General features: G+C 41.5%; 1 protein-coding gene across 2 annotated transcripts in view; it reads left to right on the plus strand.

Moving 5' to 3' along the window:
• Positions 1–2,357: 2,357 nt before the first annotated feature.
• The window catches only part of LOC109985595 (V-set and transmembrane domain-containing protein 2-like protein), a 41,407-nt gene continuing 29,611 nt past the window's right edge, over positions 2,358–14,153 (plus strand). The window contains exon 1 of one of the 2 annotated variants that reach the window (XR_010667516.1): positions 2,358–2,694. Coding sequence is in view for 1 of the 2 variants with exons in the window: in XM_020636000.3 (XP_020491656.2) it covers positions 2,577–2,694 (118 nt within the window). In the remaining variant the exon portion in view is untranslated. The remainder of the gene's footprint in view (positions 2,695–14,153) is intronic. The other variant, XM_020636000.3, reaches the window with a different exon arrangement.

The raw sequence follows: 14,153 nt of genomic DNA on the forward strand, positions 1-14,153 counted from the left end.
AAACTGCATTGAAATCTGTGCATATTGTTTATTTATTTAAAGTAGATCCCCATTAGCTTCAACATAGCATTACACTACTCCCCCTGTGATCATTGTGACAACAATCCCGTTTTGTCTCGTCCTGTATGGTATGGTATGGTATCAAATCGTCTGGTCTGGTCTGGTCTTATATCATATCGTCTCTTCTCGCCTCATCTCATCTTGTTGCGTTTCGTATCATTGTCATGTTATGTCATGTTTTAATTTCTACTTATTATTTTCTGTTTTGGGTTACTAACCTCTCCTCTCATTTCAGCTCCTTTACTTCCTGCCCTCATGTGTTTCCCGCCTGTGTGATTGTCTGCCCCGCACTGATTGTTCCCAGCTGCATCTCGTTGTCTTCCCCCTCACCTTAGTATTTAGTCTGTGGCTTCCCTTCTTTCTGTCTCAGTTCGTCGTTGACCTCTATGTGAAGCGTACAAGCCTTTTGTTTCTCTTAGATAACTTTTTGGAATCGACTTCTGCTGTGTTTTTGATGTCGTCTTTGCCTGTTCCCTTTTTTTTGGATTCTGTCTGCTTGTAAAAAGTAAAGACTGTTTTTTCCCCTTACTAAAGACTCTGTTTTGAGTCGTGCTTTTGAGTTCCATAACCTGTGGTTCTGTTACAATCATATCGTATCCTTTCGTCTGGTCTGCTCTGATTCAATGCTCGAGAGTTGATAATCATGAATAAGCTTTTTATGCTTGTCCCTTTATGGACCCAAGACAACATTTTAACAGTGTTTCATGCAGAAATCCAGTCAGCACGGTAAATAAAACACCTTCTTTGGGGGTTCATTTGTTATACATACATCACACACAGTTCACCATCATGTCTATCAAGGTGGACAAAATACTCCCTGGTTATATTTTGTTTCCCTGTTGTGGAAGACTACTCAAGATCAATGAAGAAAATACAAGCACATTGTACTTTCCATAAAGCCCAATAGTCCGTATCATAGTGCAGTTTGTCCTTGGAATTTGTATATCTGGTCAATACGAGTCACTGAGGCTGCATTTCAGCACCACGGACAGCGACAGACCGGAGCTGCAGTATTCTGTGTTCACTGACACCAGCCTTGTTGTGGGAACGGAGCCGCTGCAGGTCAGAACAAGGGGAGGGGATTCATTAAGGTACAAGAACTCTTTTTATACCTCTGGGGTCCAGACACTCAGCGATGAATATCAAGGCTACTTGACATTGTGAAGAGAAGTTAGGGTATCTCAGAATTAGTTATGGGTAAAGCTGAATGCAGAAGTGTTTGTTTCTGAGAATGACTTTAAAGGTTGTCAACAGTGAAAACATTTGAGTCAGCCTCTCATTTCCAGCTAAAGCTAGAACTGATGTTGTGAAATTATACGCCTACAGAGAGGCTTAAGTAGCCAACTGGTGTGTCTCCAATGAGTATTTAATAGCTTCTGAAATCTTTAAGTGTGTGTGTATATATATATATATATATATACTTTCTCCTCTGTAGTTTAAAATATTAAGGAATTAATCAGCAAAAAGGTATTATAATAAACTTTAAGTGCAACTAGCCCCTGTGGTTTTATCTGATGATTTCCCATCTATTGTGGCTTTATGGCCTTTAGCATCTTGGTGTTTTGGAGTCTTTTAAGTAACTATTTGGAAAAGAGGATGGATATGCGTTTGTTCCTAAGTCTTTATAATTACTGAGAGGTTCCAATATAGAAGCAACTTTTCAATCACAAGGAAACCAAAAGGCAAGCATAGCCTACTAGCCCTAATCTTCTATTTTACTAAAATTGGGATGAAAATGTACAAAGTTGACATCATGCTGATGTTTTTTATTTTATTTTTATTCATCTTCAAGATCAGAAAAGAGTTACCCTTAAAAAAAAGAGATATATGATCTTATTGGGACAAACTTGGCTAAATAAGGTTCAATAAAACTAAAAATGCTGTATTTAAAAAGACCTTAATGAAATAATGAAGACCTTAAAATTATTGTGAAAATCCCCTCTGCTCTTAAAGAAGTAATTTATTGAGGAGAAAGTTTTTCTAGGACTTGGAAAACCCCTTAGAAAAGTTAGAAAGATACAGGCCTAACCCTAAGAGTGTCACCATGAGTCAGTGGAAAGTGTGTTTCTCCCTTTAATATTTAGCAAACATTGAATAAACGACCTCAAAGGGAGGAACGTGGGGGTGCTTTTGAACATTTTAGTGGTCTTATAGAAGTCCTTGAACATAGCTGAAAAAAAGTATCCCGCATGTATTTTAATATAATTCCTCTCATAGCTGATATTCCCAAACGGAAGCCGCGGCACCTCCCATTTGGGAGAAGTCCCTCCGCCGCATGTAGAGCCGACTGAGCGGATGCAGAGGCTCAGTCAGTCTGCTGGCACAGAGGGAGGCTGCAGCCACTTCTCCGTGTCTTCATTCTCCACAGGTACATCTCTCGCTGTCTAGCAGGAAAAAAAAGTCACCAGGATTTAGTTAAAGAGAAAAAGAGAACATTAAAAAAAGAGAGACCCTTTCTTCACGTGCATTTCTCCACCCGATGTGAAAAAAGGAGCGCAGATAAAAAGAGAAGAGAAATGGGAGCGTTCAGGATGCTGCTGGGGAGTTTACATTACGTGGGACTCTACATTCAACTTAGTATCTGCACAAGGCAAGCTGGACACGGTGAGATAGAGAACCACATCTCTGGGAACGGTAGGTGTGACATTTCCTTTTTTTTGTTCATTTCTTTTTATGAGAGGACATGAAGGGAGGTCTGTGCGTGGAGGGAGAGGACGGCAGAGGTGATGCCATCTGCTCACATGCAGAGGAAGAATTAAACAAAGAGATGCACACAGGGCTGACAGGATGAAGCTGATAAACTCTCCTCTTCTTTAGTGTCAGCAACATAAACAGCTTGTGGCTTCTTTCTTTGACGTGAAAATGAGTTTTGGGTTTGTGACTTGAATGCATCAACCTGTCATTAAGTCAGAGCATGTCTATGCATCACATTAGACCAGCAAGAGGTCTGTTTTTAAATGTGCATGTTTAGCTGAATAGTCCTTAAATAGTGCAAGCCCTCTGCTGGTGTAACCATCAAGGATGTTTGATGATTCTTGACTGACAGGATTGTTTTCCTGAGTGCTGCATCTCTTCCCCAGCGCTCCTCTTCCTTGCCTCTTCTGATCAGTGGATGATTCATGCAGACAGAAGGCAGAGCTCGTGTCAGCTGATCGATGGAAGTTAATATTCTCTTTAAGTATCGCCACGAAATCTAACCTCCTCCTCCTCCTCCTCCTCCTCTCTCAGCAGAAACTTCCTGAAATGGCCTCCAGTGTTTACACTTCGTTACGTCATACACACTCACACAGTTTGTGAAGGGGCTTGTGTGGATCACTCTGGCTCAGCCTGCCAATCTCCACAGGTGTCAGTCACTCTGTGGGTTTGGCAGATGTGCCGGCAGCTCCATGTTTGGGTGGGTTGAAAAGTAAAGTGAGGGGGAGGATGAGAGGGAGAGTGAGAGGAGGTGAAAATGCCTAAATGCCCTTCAGGAGCGGAGTTTAACTGTAGGTCTTTCCCCAACTTTCTTAAGTCTCTGCCTCTGCTCTAGATGTTTCCTCAAAGGTTAACCTGCCAACACATGAGCTGCACCATGACAAATGTGCATCTAAGAATACACCTGAGTAGGGCTGTCATGATACCACCATGTTAGACTCCGCTGTACTAGTAAAAATCAAACTAGTTGGATACCACGGCAACCAAAATAGAAGTCCTATGCACTTAATATCAGGTCAAAAAAAGCATGCAATCTCCTGCACACTGTTTAAGTTGAACAAGTTTGCCTGTTTCTTAATGGCTTCATTTGTCTCCTGCACAACTGTCTTATGAAATAGATTTTTTTTTTAAAGCTTCAGTGATTTCAATACTTTGAGGGGACATTCTTATTCCCTTTAACTAAGACACACATTTGTTTCTTTTCCAGTCTGATCTGATCACTTCTGCACTCACTGAAGATAGGTGATTGATTGAGACCCAGAAAAGAATGATAGAGTTCTTCTACCCACAGAACTGAAGTAGTTTATTCATTATAAACAGAGCTCTCTTTATGCCAAAAGATCAATACATGCAAGTAAGATACAAATGTAGTGCCATTACGATTTGTTCAATTCAAGTTTACGGAAGTAAAAAAGAAAGGATAATAGCAGTTAAAGATACAAGATGTAGTTTCTGCCGCCAGGGGGCTCTCGATCAATACTACAATAACAAAAGATCTTTGACGTAACATCCGGTGTTTCCACGGCAACGGTAAACATTTTGTGTCTGTCATGGCGGCTCATCATGGCGGCCGCCTCGACAAGACGCGTCCCATTACAACTATAAAATTTTAAATATAAAAGATGGCGCACTTTATTTTTCACAAGCTTTGTGATTCTTACTCTGACGTCGCTCATTCAAACGTATAAAGCTGAAAAACTAAACGACTGATGTGATATTAAAGTTCAACTCTTGAGAATGCAGCTCAAGAAATGAACGCAGAGTAAAAGGTCTCGCTCTATTTGAGATCTAAGAAAATGTTTTTTCTACTGAGCACACGAGCTGATTAGAGACCTGCTCGTGGTGATGTGTTTCATTTAAACCAACAGAGGCAGGAGTTAGGAGAGCAGCTCTAAAGGATCATTAGATCCATGTGTTTCTTGAACTTGAGTGTTGATCACTAAATACATTTTTTACATTCTTGTTTGAAGTACAACTCTTGGAGCACAGAACACGGCTTTCATTGAACAAAAAAAAAAAAAGAGAAGAAGATTGCAACTGCAGCAGGCTGACAAAACAGAGCAAAGCTGAATAAAGAAAGGATCAGATGTGGATTGGCTTCCCTTTAGCAGACAGGACTCCATTTAAATCTACTGATTCTTCTGAATCAAACTTTGGACATCTTTAGCTGCCAGTCTTTTTGTTAGGTTAAGCTCAACATCTCCCGGCTTTGTGGACAAATACCTCAACAAACATTGGACGTTTCCTTGAATTCAAACCCCACTTACATACTTATTTCTTCTATGCGCTGTCCAAGTCTTATAAGGGGGGTGGATTTTTCTCAGTTGTGATGTTGCATCACAGTACTATGGCACGTTGTTCATAACTGGTTTGTCATACTGTAGCTAGCCGATTGAGACCTTTGTCTTTGTTTCAAGATATTTTAGATTTTAACGTCCCTCTTGGTGTTCTCTGATGGTCTAATGAGTCCTGTGTGATGACTTGAGCGCTCATGGTTGTCACTGTTGATTTAGCAATTTCAGTAATGGTCTTAGGATTTTCATCATCCGTTACATCATAAAACAACACGTGCCTTCCATCGATCTTTGGTCTCTTTTCAGTACTTTTCATATCCACACAGACTGACCAGGTTTGTCCTCGTGATGAGCTCACCTTCAGCTGTATGACGTAATTCTGCTTTTGGTGCCATTATGAGAATCCATAACATCACACGGCAGAATCTGTTTTCTGGGTGAATAATGTGCTTGAAGAAAGACATGTTTTCTTTTCTCACTTTTTGGACCACCATAGTTATGAGTTGAATTCACAGCATGCAACACGGCCTACTTTACAGTGATTTAAATTAAGTGAATGGTACAAAGACCGACTGAGGACATTTGTAGCTTCTGAGAATATACTGTAAGTTTATGTTTGGCTTGCGTCGTTGTTTTTGGAATCCTGTGGGGTTCATAATGTATCCTCCTTTTCCTTCACTGGCACTCTTACAGCAGGAGAAGAAAAAGAAAAAGGAAGAACGAGAAATAAATGAAGAAAAGTTTAGACTTGCCCAATTTTCCGAGTGTTCCGGTCTAATTCTGTCCAGACGCTGCTTCAGTCATTGATGCTTTTCAATTAACTCCTAATTAGGGCATGGTTATCCAGAGAGGCAATTATCCCAGCCAATCAATCGCCTTAAACAATCAGTGAAGGGTAAATGAGCCGTTAGCCAATAAGAAGCTCAAACTTTGCAAAGTGAAACAGATTGTAATGAGACGGAAGGAGAAGAGCTGACAGACATTTGGAGAACAGATTTCTGTTCATGGTTCCATTTAAACAACGCCTCATTATCCCCATGAAGTCATTTTTCAACCCCTATCAAACCCAGCAACTAACAACTTCCTTTCATTCACTATACAGTATATCGGTTAATTATTACATTTAATTATCAGTTTTTTTATGATGCCCAAGGTCATGTCATCAAAATGCTTCTTTTGGCAAACAAACACCTAAACCAAAGACTTTTCATGTAGGAGAAACTACAAATCCTCACATTGATGAAGCTGCACCAAGCTTTCTTTATGACATTTTTGGTTGAAAAATCCCCCAAAATACTCAAAAATTTGATCAATTAGTTGTCTTATGATCAATTAATGGATAAATTGTTGCAGCTCTACCCTGAACATCTTGCATAGCTGCTTCATCAGCATAAATCCACACCAAAGCGCATTTTTCCTTTTATGCAAGGTGACGGAAAAAAAGTATTTTTCGCTCCACTGAAGATGATATTCATGCCTGTGAGCCTCCACTCAGGGCTGAACTTATATCTTCACCCTGCTTTGACCCCCATCACCAGTGAAGACCGGCCCTATTCTGACTCCCATTATTAGATTGGATTTGAACCATTTTTCTCCAATTCCAACAGGTGAATCATTTACCATTCAGTGAAGACAGAAGCCTTTATGGCTGCTGCAGCAGCCCCCTTTAAAAGGCTTCAGGCATGGCTGCTCCTCTACACTCTGACTGAATAGAGAGGGAAATACTGGGAGGATGAGTGAGTGTAAACCCCTAAGTCTAGCACGGATGCAATCAAACCTGTTTTTACTTTCTGTCTCTTCCACCTTTTCTTACAATGGGTGTGTTGTGTGATAAATATAGAAGGGAATAGGGGGAAGGGGAAGGGGGTGAAGGACTTCCTCTCAAAGCAAACTGGAGCAGTGAAGCAATGACATCACACTACTGTTAGACTATTAAATATTTAACAGTGGCTGATGCAGTATCACTGGCAAACGTTCAGCAGCAGCTTGTGGGGTTTACTTGCGTATACCAGCAAGAATCAGACGCCAAATGTCCCTGCCTGCCCCTCGCAATCCCAATCACTCACTTCCTGTTCACTTCTGGTGCCGCTGTATTGACACGACGGTGGGGTTCCTTACAGCGTCACAGCAGTGAGCGGGGGGGGGATTACTGTCGTGGAAAAACCCAATGTAAGGTCAGCTGATCTTGAGATTTCATCGCAGTAACAAATAAAGAGTAGAGTGTTATCTTTATCTGCTAATACGGGCACAGCTCCAGGTAGCATTGATGAAGCATATTGGTGCTAAAGTATTACATGAACAGCTGCTTCTTTGTCTCGAAGAGATTTTTGGGGAAAAAAAGAATTTAAAACACTACAATAAATGTTTGCTATTTTACGCTGGCTACACACTAGGTGATTTTCAAATCTTTTTTTTTTGTTACATTTTATTTTTGGGCTTTTTGTGCCTTTAATGGAGAGATAGGACAGTGGATAGAGTTGGAAATCAGGGAGAGAGAGAGAGAGTAGGGAATGACATGCAGGAAAGGACCCACAGGTGGGATTTGAACCTGGGCCGCCCGCTTAGAGGACTACAGCCTCCGTACATGGGGCATGCACTAACCACTGCACCACCAGTGCCCAGGTGATTTTCAAATCTTAACCAATTTTAAAAATGTGGGAAACCCCTGACATAAGGACAGTTTCAACTTTTTTTCTAACATTATAATCCTCCGGGCACAACACTAGATGAATCAGCATGACTGCCAGATCGCCAGACCACACACCTGCTGTTTGTAGTGGAGATTTCACACACACACGAGATCTTCTGGAGTCCGTTCTGTTTTGCCCGTCTTCTTTTTGGATATTCTACTTGGCTCGGGGCACAGTTGTGTTTATGTTGGCTGCCATGTTTGTGAGGTGTATACTTGTAAGTACACAACATTTGGTAGGTGACGCTTCCTGGTCTGCTCGCTCTCTCTCATTGGCTATTGCGAGTATTCCATCAGAGCGGAGGGCTCTGGATCCCCCAGATCTCTGGGGGGCAAATCAGGCGCAAAAGTAAAATTTAGTAAGAAGAAGAATCAGTTGAAAATATTGAACATTTTTCTGTGAGCTTTTTCCTAATTTCATGCTATGCAAGTCTTACCACCTCCTTTAATCACCCTTAGTAATTTTGCAAATGTCCTTGTATTTGGAGCAGTCAGTAGGAACCCAGTTTGCCTTGATAATCTTTCTAATGTATAATGTGGCTTTAATTCGATGCTGACGTGAGATAGCTCTCTGACGGCTCTTTAACTCTCAGTCTCTGTTTCTAGAAAACTGTCCAGAAAAACACAAAATAAAAGTGGAAGAGGGAGAGTGTCACAACATAAAGGAAGGAGCAGTGAGGGAGCAGAGAAGAGAGGGACAGGCTGACAGTTTTAGAGCTTGTTGGTGCCCAGCGGAGGGTAGAGCTGTTGTTATTTAGGGTCCTGACCTCAGTATATTCACCTCAGTGAGAGACGAGTGCTGGAGGGCAGGGTGGGATAAACTACAGAGAGGAGAGGAATTATTACTGTAGATGTTCCCTACCTTTGAACACAGCGGCTCTGTTGTCTCAGGACTTAAAAATCAATCTGGTATGTGTCTCCTGAATTTGTCTGCATATCCTTTTATGACTAAAGTGTACTCAAAGGGATAATCCACGACCAATTTATATTCCAAGGGGTTGGATTTTGCTGCTTGTTATTCGTCACAGACACAATTTCACATAGATTCAAGTAAAACTTTCTTAATTTAATTACATTTAATAATAACAAATTAGTCTTATTTAGTGCTTTTCTAGATACTCAAAGACGCTTTAACAAGGAATAACAGGAAAAACGACGAGGACAGTACAACAAAGAAGTAATCAAAGGGGGGATGGTGGGAGTTAGTGGTTGTAGGTAGTATTGAAGAGGTGAGTTTTTAGGGATTTCTTGAAGGAAGTGAGTGTAGGGGAGTCTTGGATGTTTTTTGGGAGTGCGTTCCAGAGGGTGGAAGCAGCAATGGAGAAAGCCCTGTCCCCCCAGGACCGATAGTGTGTCCTGCAGGGGGGGCACAGGAGGTTTGAGTCAGCAGACCTGAGAGTGTGGGTGGGAGTTTGCCGGTGGAGGAGCTCAGACAGGTTATGGAGGGCTTTGTAGGTGAGGAGTTTGAAGTGGATACGCTGGGGGATGGGGAGCCAGTGCAGGTTATGAAGGACGGGGGGGATGTGGTCGTGTGTGCATTTCAAACTTTTTGACATGGCTGTTAGTTTGAATTTTGACCTGGAGTCAAGTAGAGAGAAAATGGCTTCGTCTTCACTATGGCAGGATGTTCATTTTGTAAATTATGATCCTATGTTGATTAAAATGTTGGCAGTTCCTTCCTGTGATTTCAGAGTTGCTATAGGAACCTGTTAACCAGGACAGAGACACAGAAAAGCGGATACACCTTCGCCTATGAACATGGTCGCTTCTGGCTCTGTAGAATCAAGATGACAACCAAGCGGCAACCTCCGGTGTTGAAGAAATGAAGCCAATGCAGACATGCAAAATCCTGCATTTCCTCCTGCATTGTCCGCTTGAGGCTGGATGCAGAAGCACCAGAAGCCAAATACACACTACATTTAAAAAGCCTGTTTCTACAGCAGAAATGAAAATGTTTTTATTAGCTCATGTCTCTATCACTCTTTTTTTAATTGATGAAGGATAAGAGTTATTCAGAATTAAGCGCGTAGCTGAAGTGGGCATATTGTAACGGTTTGTCAGGAGGCTTAAAACCCGCCTCAGCTCCAGCTCTCAGCCTGTCGTTAGGTTGATTGAAAGTTAGGGTGAGACAGGATTTCCAGCATGGAGACCGCCATCGATGGGACTCCAAAGCCCCCTACAGTAATAGATGGCTGCCGTCACTCAGGCTTTGTCCATTAATATTTACAATCTATGATGACAACAAACAAAAGGCCAAACACATGCTAAGAAAGGTCCAAAACCTACTGTAGAGGTGATGTTGGCTTTGTAACTTGGTACAGTCTTTTGTGAAGGCCCCTTTAAAATATAAACATACAGCAATAACAACACTAGATGGTTAATCCTCTGAGTGCTTTTCAAACATTTTTCTAAAACACTCTATCCATTATTTTTGCTTCCAAAAGTGACTACAGCGTTAGTTTCTCACACAGCCTGGCCTTCAGTCTCTGAAACAGCTTAGTCCTTGTGATGCCGTTAGCCACAGCGGGTTGGTCACGAACCTCGACAAAGTAGCTTCATACTTAGAAAACAGAGAGAAATGTAACACACCTTCTCTTGACCTGAATCTGCAAAGAGATACATAAAAGCGAGACTTGGAAAAAAAAAAGTGGGCGTTATGGGGAAGAGAAAAAGAGAAAGAGTCTGTGCTTGAAACACTTGTGCCTACGCCAACTGAGAGACAAGATGGTGAACAGGAGGCTACAATCCTGGCTGAAATACACAAGTTAAGACAGGAACACATGGAGCTGGCTCATGAAATGAAAACACTGGGATCAGAGGTTGGAAGCTACTATGAAGGACCTTATGTGAAGGAAACAAAGCCACAATGTTACAATTCACTTAGCAGACGCTTTTATCCAAAGCGACGTAAAACAGAGAGTAAGTACAACACTAATCCATTCATACACCGCCACTGAAGCAGCGGGAGCAATGTGGGGTTAAGTGTCTTGCCCAAGGACACATCGGACATGTTGCTCAGCTGGTAGAGTCATCGAACCCTACCAACTGAGCTACAGCTGCCCCTGGAAAGCTAATGGAAAGCTAATATCAAGAAAAAGGCTTAAAAGATCAATCATCTTTCTGCAGCCTAAAGAAGCTGAAGTGTCTTCTGAGTCTTATAGAAGTTAAAGAAATGTGGATATGTGCTGTTCTTAAAGACTCAGAGAAAGCTGAATTTGTGGCTGACCTTATCTGCGCTCTGAATACTAAACTGACAGATAACACAACACCCCTGAGAGCAATTATTTCTGCTACCTTGAGTGTCAAGTAAAAAAATAACGAAACAACCATGGAGGCAAGTGAGGATTGTTTACCAAGGACTGAATATTTACTTCAATCAAGACTCCACAAGAGAGGGGAGTAATTAAAAAAAAGCTCAAGGAAAAGACTAGAAAAGGCACAGTCTCCAAACCCAGCCCAGCTATAGAAACTATTTTTGGAGTCAGTGCGTGAAAACAGTGAACACACCGACAGACGCTGCGCCTGTGCTCAAGGAGACGGGGATTTACATTGAAGAGGACGAGACAGTAAAACTTCACAGAGCGCTGATATAAAGCAACTGGAGCGCAGAGGAATGAGGAGCGCCAAAGACGGCAGACAAACAGACTTTCATCCAAGTCATTTAATCCAAGTAAACTTTGTGAGGAGCATGTTAATAAGGATGCTAAAATAACGAGATAGACGAACAAATAAAGTGGGCGTCAGGCGACACAAACTCTTTTCATAAGAACAAAACACAACGCAGTGTATGATGTGGTAAACTGCAGGGGCATTCAGTGGTGATTCTAGAGTCCGTTGGGGCCCAAGTCCAAAATTGAAAGGGGGCCCCACCAACTAGTGTTCGCCACCATTTTATTATAAATAATCTAACAGCAACAAAAAAATCATTTCGCATTCGTATTACTTTCACAATATTACTATAAATAATGCAATATCGATATTAGGGAAAGAAAGAAATATGATACCGATATATCAGCCGATATCTTTCTTCTGATCTGTAGAATTAAATACAGATACAGATTTACGCATTTATTGTGTTGATCCCTCAAATGCAGGTATCAAACACCTGTGGAAAAGATTTATAATAAAGACAAGATGGTCACCCAACTGGAAAGTAACTGTGCATGTACGAGAATCACCACTTGACCCTCTGGAGGGTGATCATGATTGTTGTTTTCCATATAGCACCCTCTGCTGGTGACAGAGAACTGCTAGTGTAATACAATGAAACTCAAATGAAATCATATTTGACAGGTAATTAACTTTAGTAATATTGCAGCATATATGCGATAAATTAGCCGATGCCGATAGTCACTTGATATGCTAATATCAGGCGATATTATCGGCTGTCAGATAAATCAGTCGGGCCCTATAAATAATATCACCTGAGCGAGCTGTCCACGTTTCTCAGTACATTGAACTTATTTTATTATAATTCTATTGCTCAGTTTATTTGAGGTGCTGTGCTGTGTTTGACTCATAATAAAGCGGGTGTGTTCATGGCTCATTTAAAGCTGAACATGTACTTAGGTGGCAAAAACCATCCCATTAAGAGGAAGGAAAAAAGAATGAGTCATCAAAGCTACAGCGTTTAATCGTCCTAATACAGGAAACAAATAATTTTTGTAATTGAATTACATTTAAAGCATCCTATGGGTACAGAGGCAGGCATATGTTAAGGTTAACGGTTATAAATGAAATATGCTTAATTTTCTTTCAATATTTACCTTCCAGATGCAGATCATAGATTACATTTCAGCATATATTTAATATTTTCATTGTTATTAAATTATCTTTATTAAATTACTGACTCTTTGTTTTGGTTTATTAAATGTCAGAAAAAGGTGAAAATGTAATTACCGCTACACAAGAAGATATCTTTTGTTGGTCCAAAACACAAAGATAAAACAGAAGTTTCTTCAGAAAAGTATTGATGTATTTATAATCAAGAAGCTGGAATTTGAGGGATTTCAATTTTTTTTTTTCTTACAATAATAACTCAAAGGCTGTAGAAAGGTTTTCATTAGTGACAACATAGCCATACGTCTATGTATGGTTGCATTATGTTTATTTCTTCCCTCCATATCTGTGGTCAGTGTAGAAGTCCTGTGTGTGAACTACGGCACATGTGTCTGATACGGCCAGCCCATTTATCTGCCTCACCCTTACAAAAGGAAAAATCGTGGCAGCAGTTCAGGTGTTGTACTCATTGCTTGACAATGTGGACTCGGACCTTTGGTGTCCTCCATCACTCTTTCGTCCTCCATCCTTCCCTCGCCTGTCACCGCTCGTTGTGTTGTGTGTAATAAACTCCACATCCTCTCTCTTGCTCTCCTCGCCGTCACAACGCTCGGCTCAGAATCGACACAAACAAGCTGCGAGGTCAGCCGGCAGTCAAGGACTCTCCTTCTTTCTTTTCCTATAAGTGCCTTCTGCTGCGTTCGTCCTTCTCTCTCCAAAGCACTTCACCAATGTGTGTGTGTGTGTTTGTGCATGTGTGTCTATGTGTATGTGTGTGTGTGTGAGAGGACGTACTTTAGAGGAGAAATGATTGCGGGGAGCTTTGAGCATGGAGATACAAAGCTTCACTTTCTCTGAGGTGTCCGTCTCTAACTGAACCTCATCATTATCCAACTCTTGTGTGTATGTGCGTGTGTATGTGTGTGTGTGTGTGTGTGTGTGTGTGTGTGTGTGTGTGTATGTGTGTGTGTATGCGTGTGTCATGAATATGTGCAAAGCTCTGCAGACTTTGTATTTTTGATGATAAAGGCCGCTTTGAGACTGACGATCCAAACCATCACTCTTTGTATTGCTTGAGTGTGTTTGTGCCTTTGCATGTGTGTTCAAGATGTGTGTATGCGTGTGTCTTTTTATGTGTATGCGTGTGTCTTTTTATGTGTATGTGTGTGTGTGTGTGTGTGTGTGTGTGTGTGTGTGTGTGTCCAAAGAGATGGCAGGGGATAGAGCACTCTCTCTCTTGCACTCAGCATGACGATGTTGGGGGAAGTGCTTGGCTGTGAAGGCTTGTTTGAGAGAGTGTTGCTTATCTTCCATTAGACACATTACTGCCAACGTTGCCCTCAAAGTGGAAAGACACCCACACACACACACACACACACACACACACACACACACACATATACACACGTCTCTCCTGGGGAGGTGCTTGGCAGGAGTCATCTGTTGGCAGTCTCACTAAGGAAGGAAAGAGGAGGAGGCGGAGGAGAAGAAGACAGGCGAAGAGGGGAGCGTGATGTATCCACGGTCCAGGATCAGTCGTTTTGCAGCCTGAAAGAGCTCCTCAGCCTCCAGCAGGCTGCCACATCATTTAGTCAAGTATCATTGTTCCCTGAAGAGCCTTCTCTCATTTATCAAAC

Source organism: Labrus bergylta, chromosome 12, assembly GCF_963930695.1.
Source record: "Labrus bergylta chromosome 12, fLabBer1.1, whole genome shotgun sequence".
Lineage (NCBI taxonomy): Eukaryota > Metazoa > Chordata > Actinopteri > Labriformes > Labridae > Labrus > Labrus bergylta.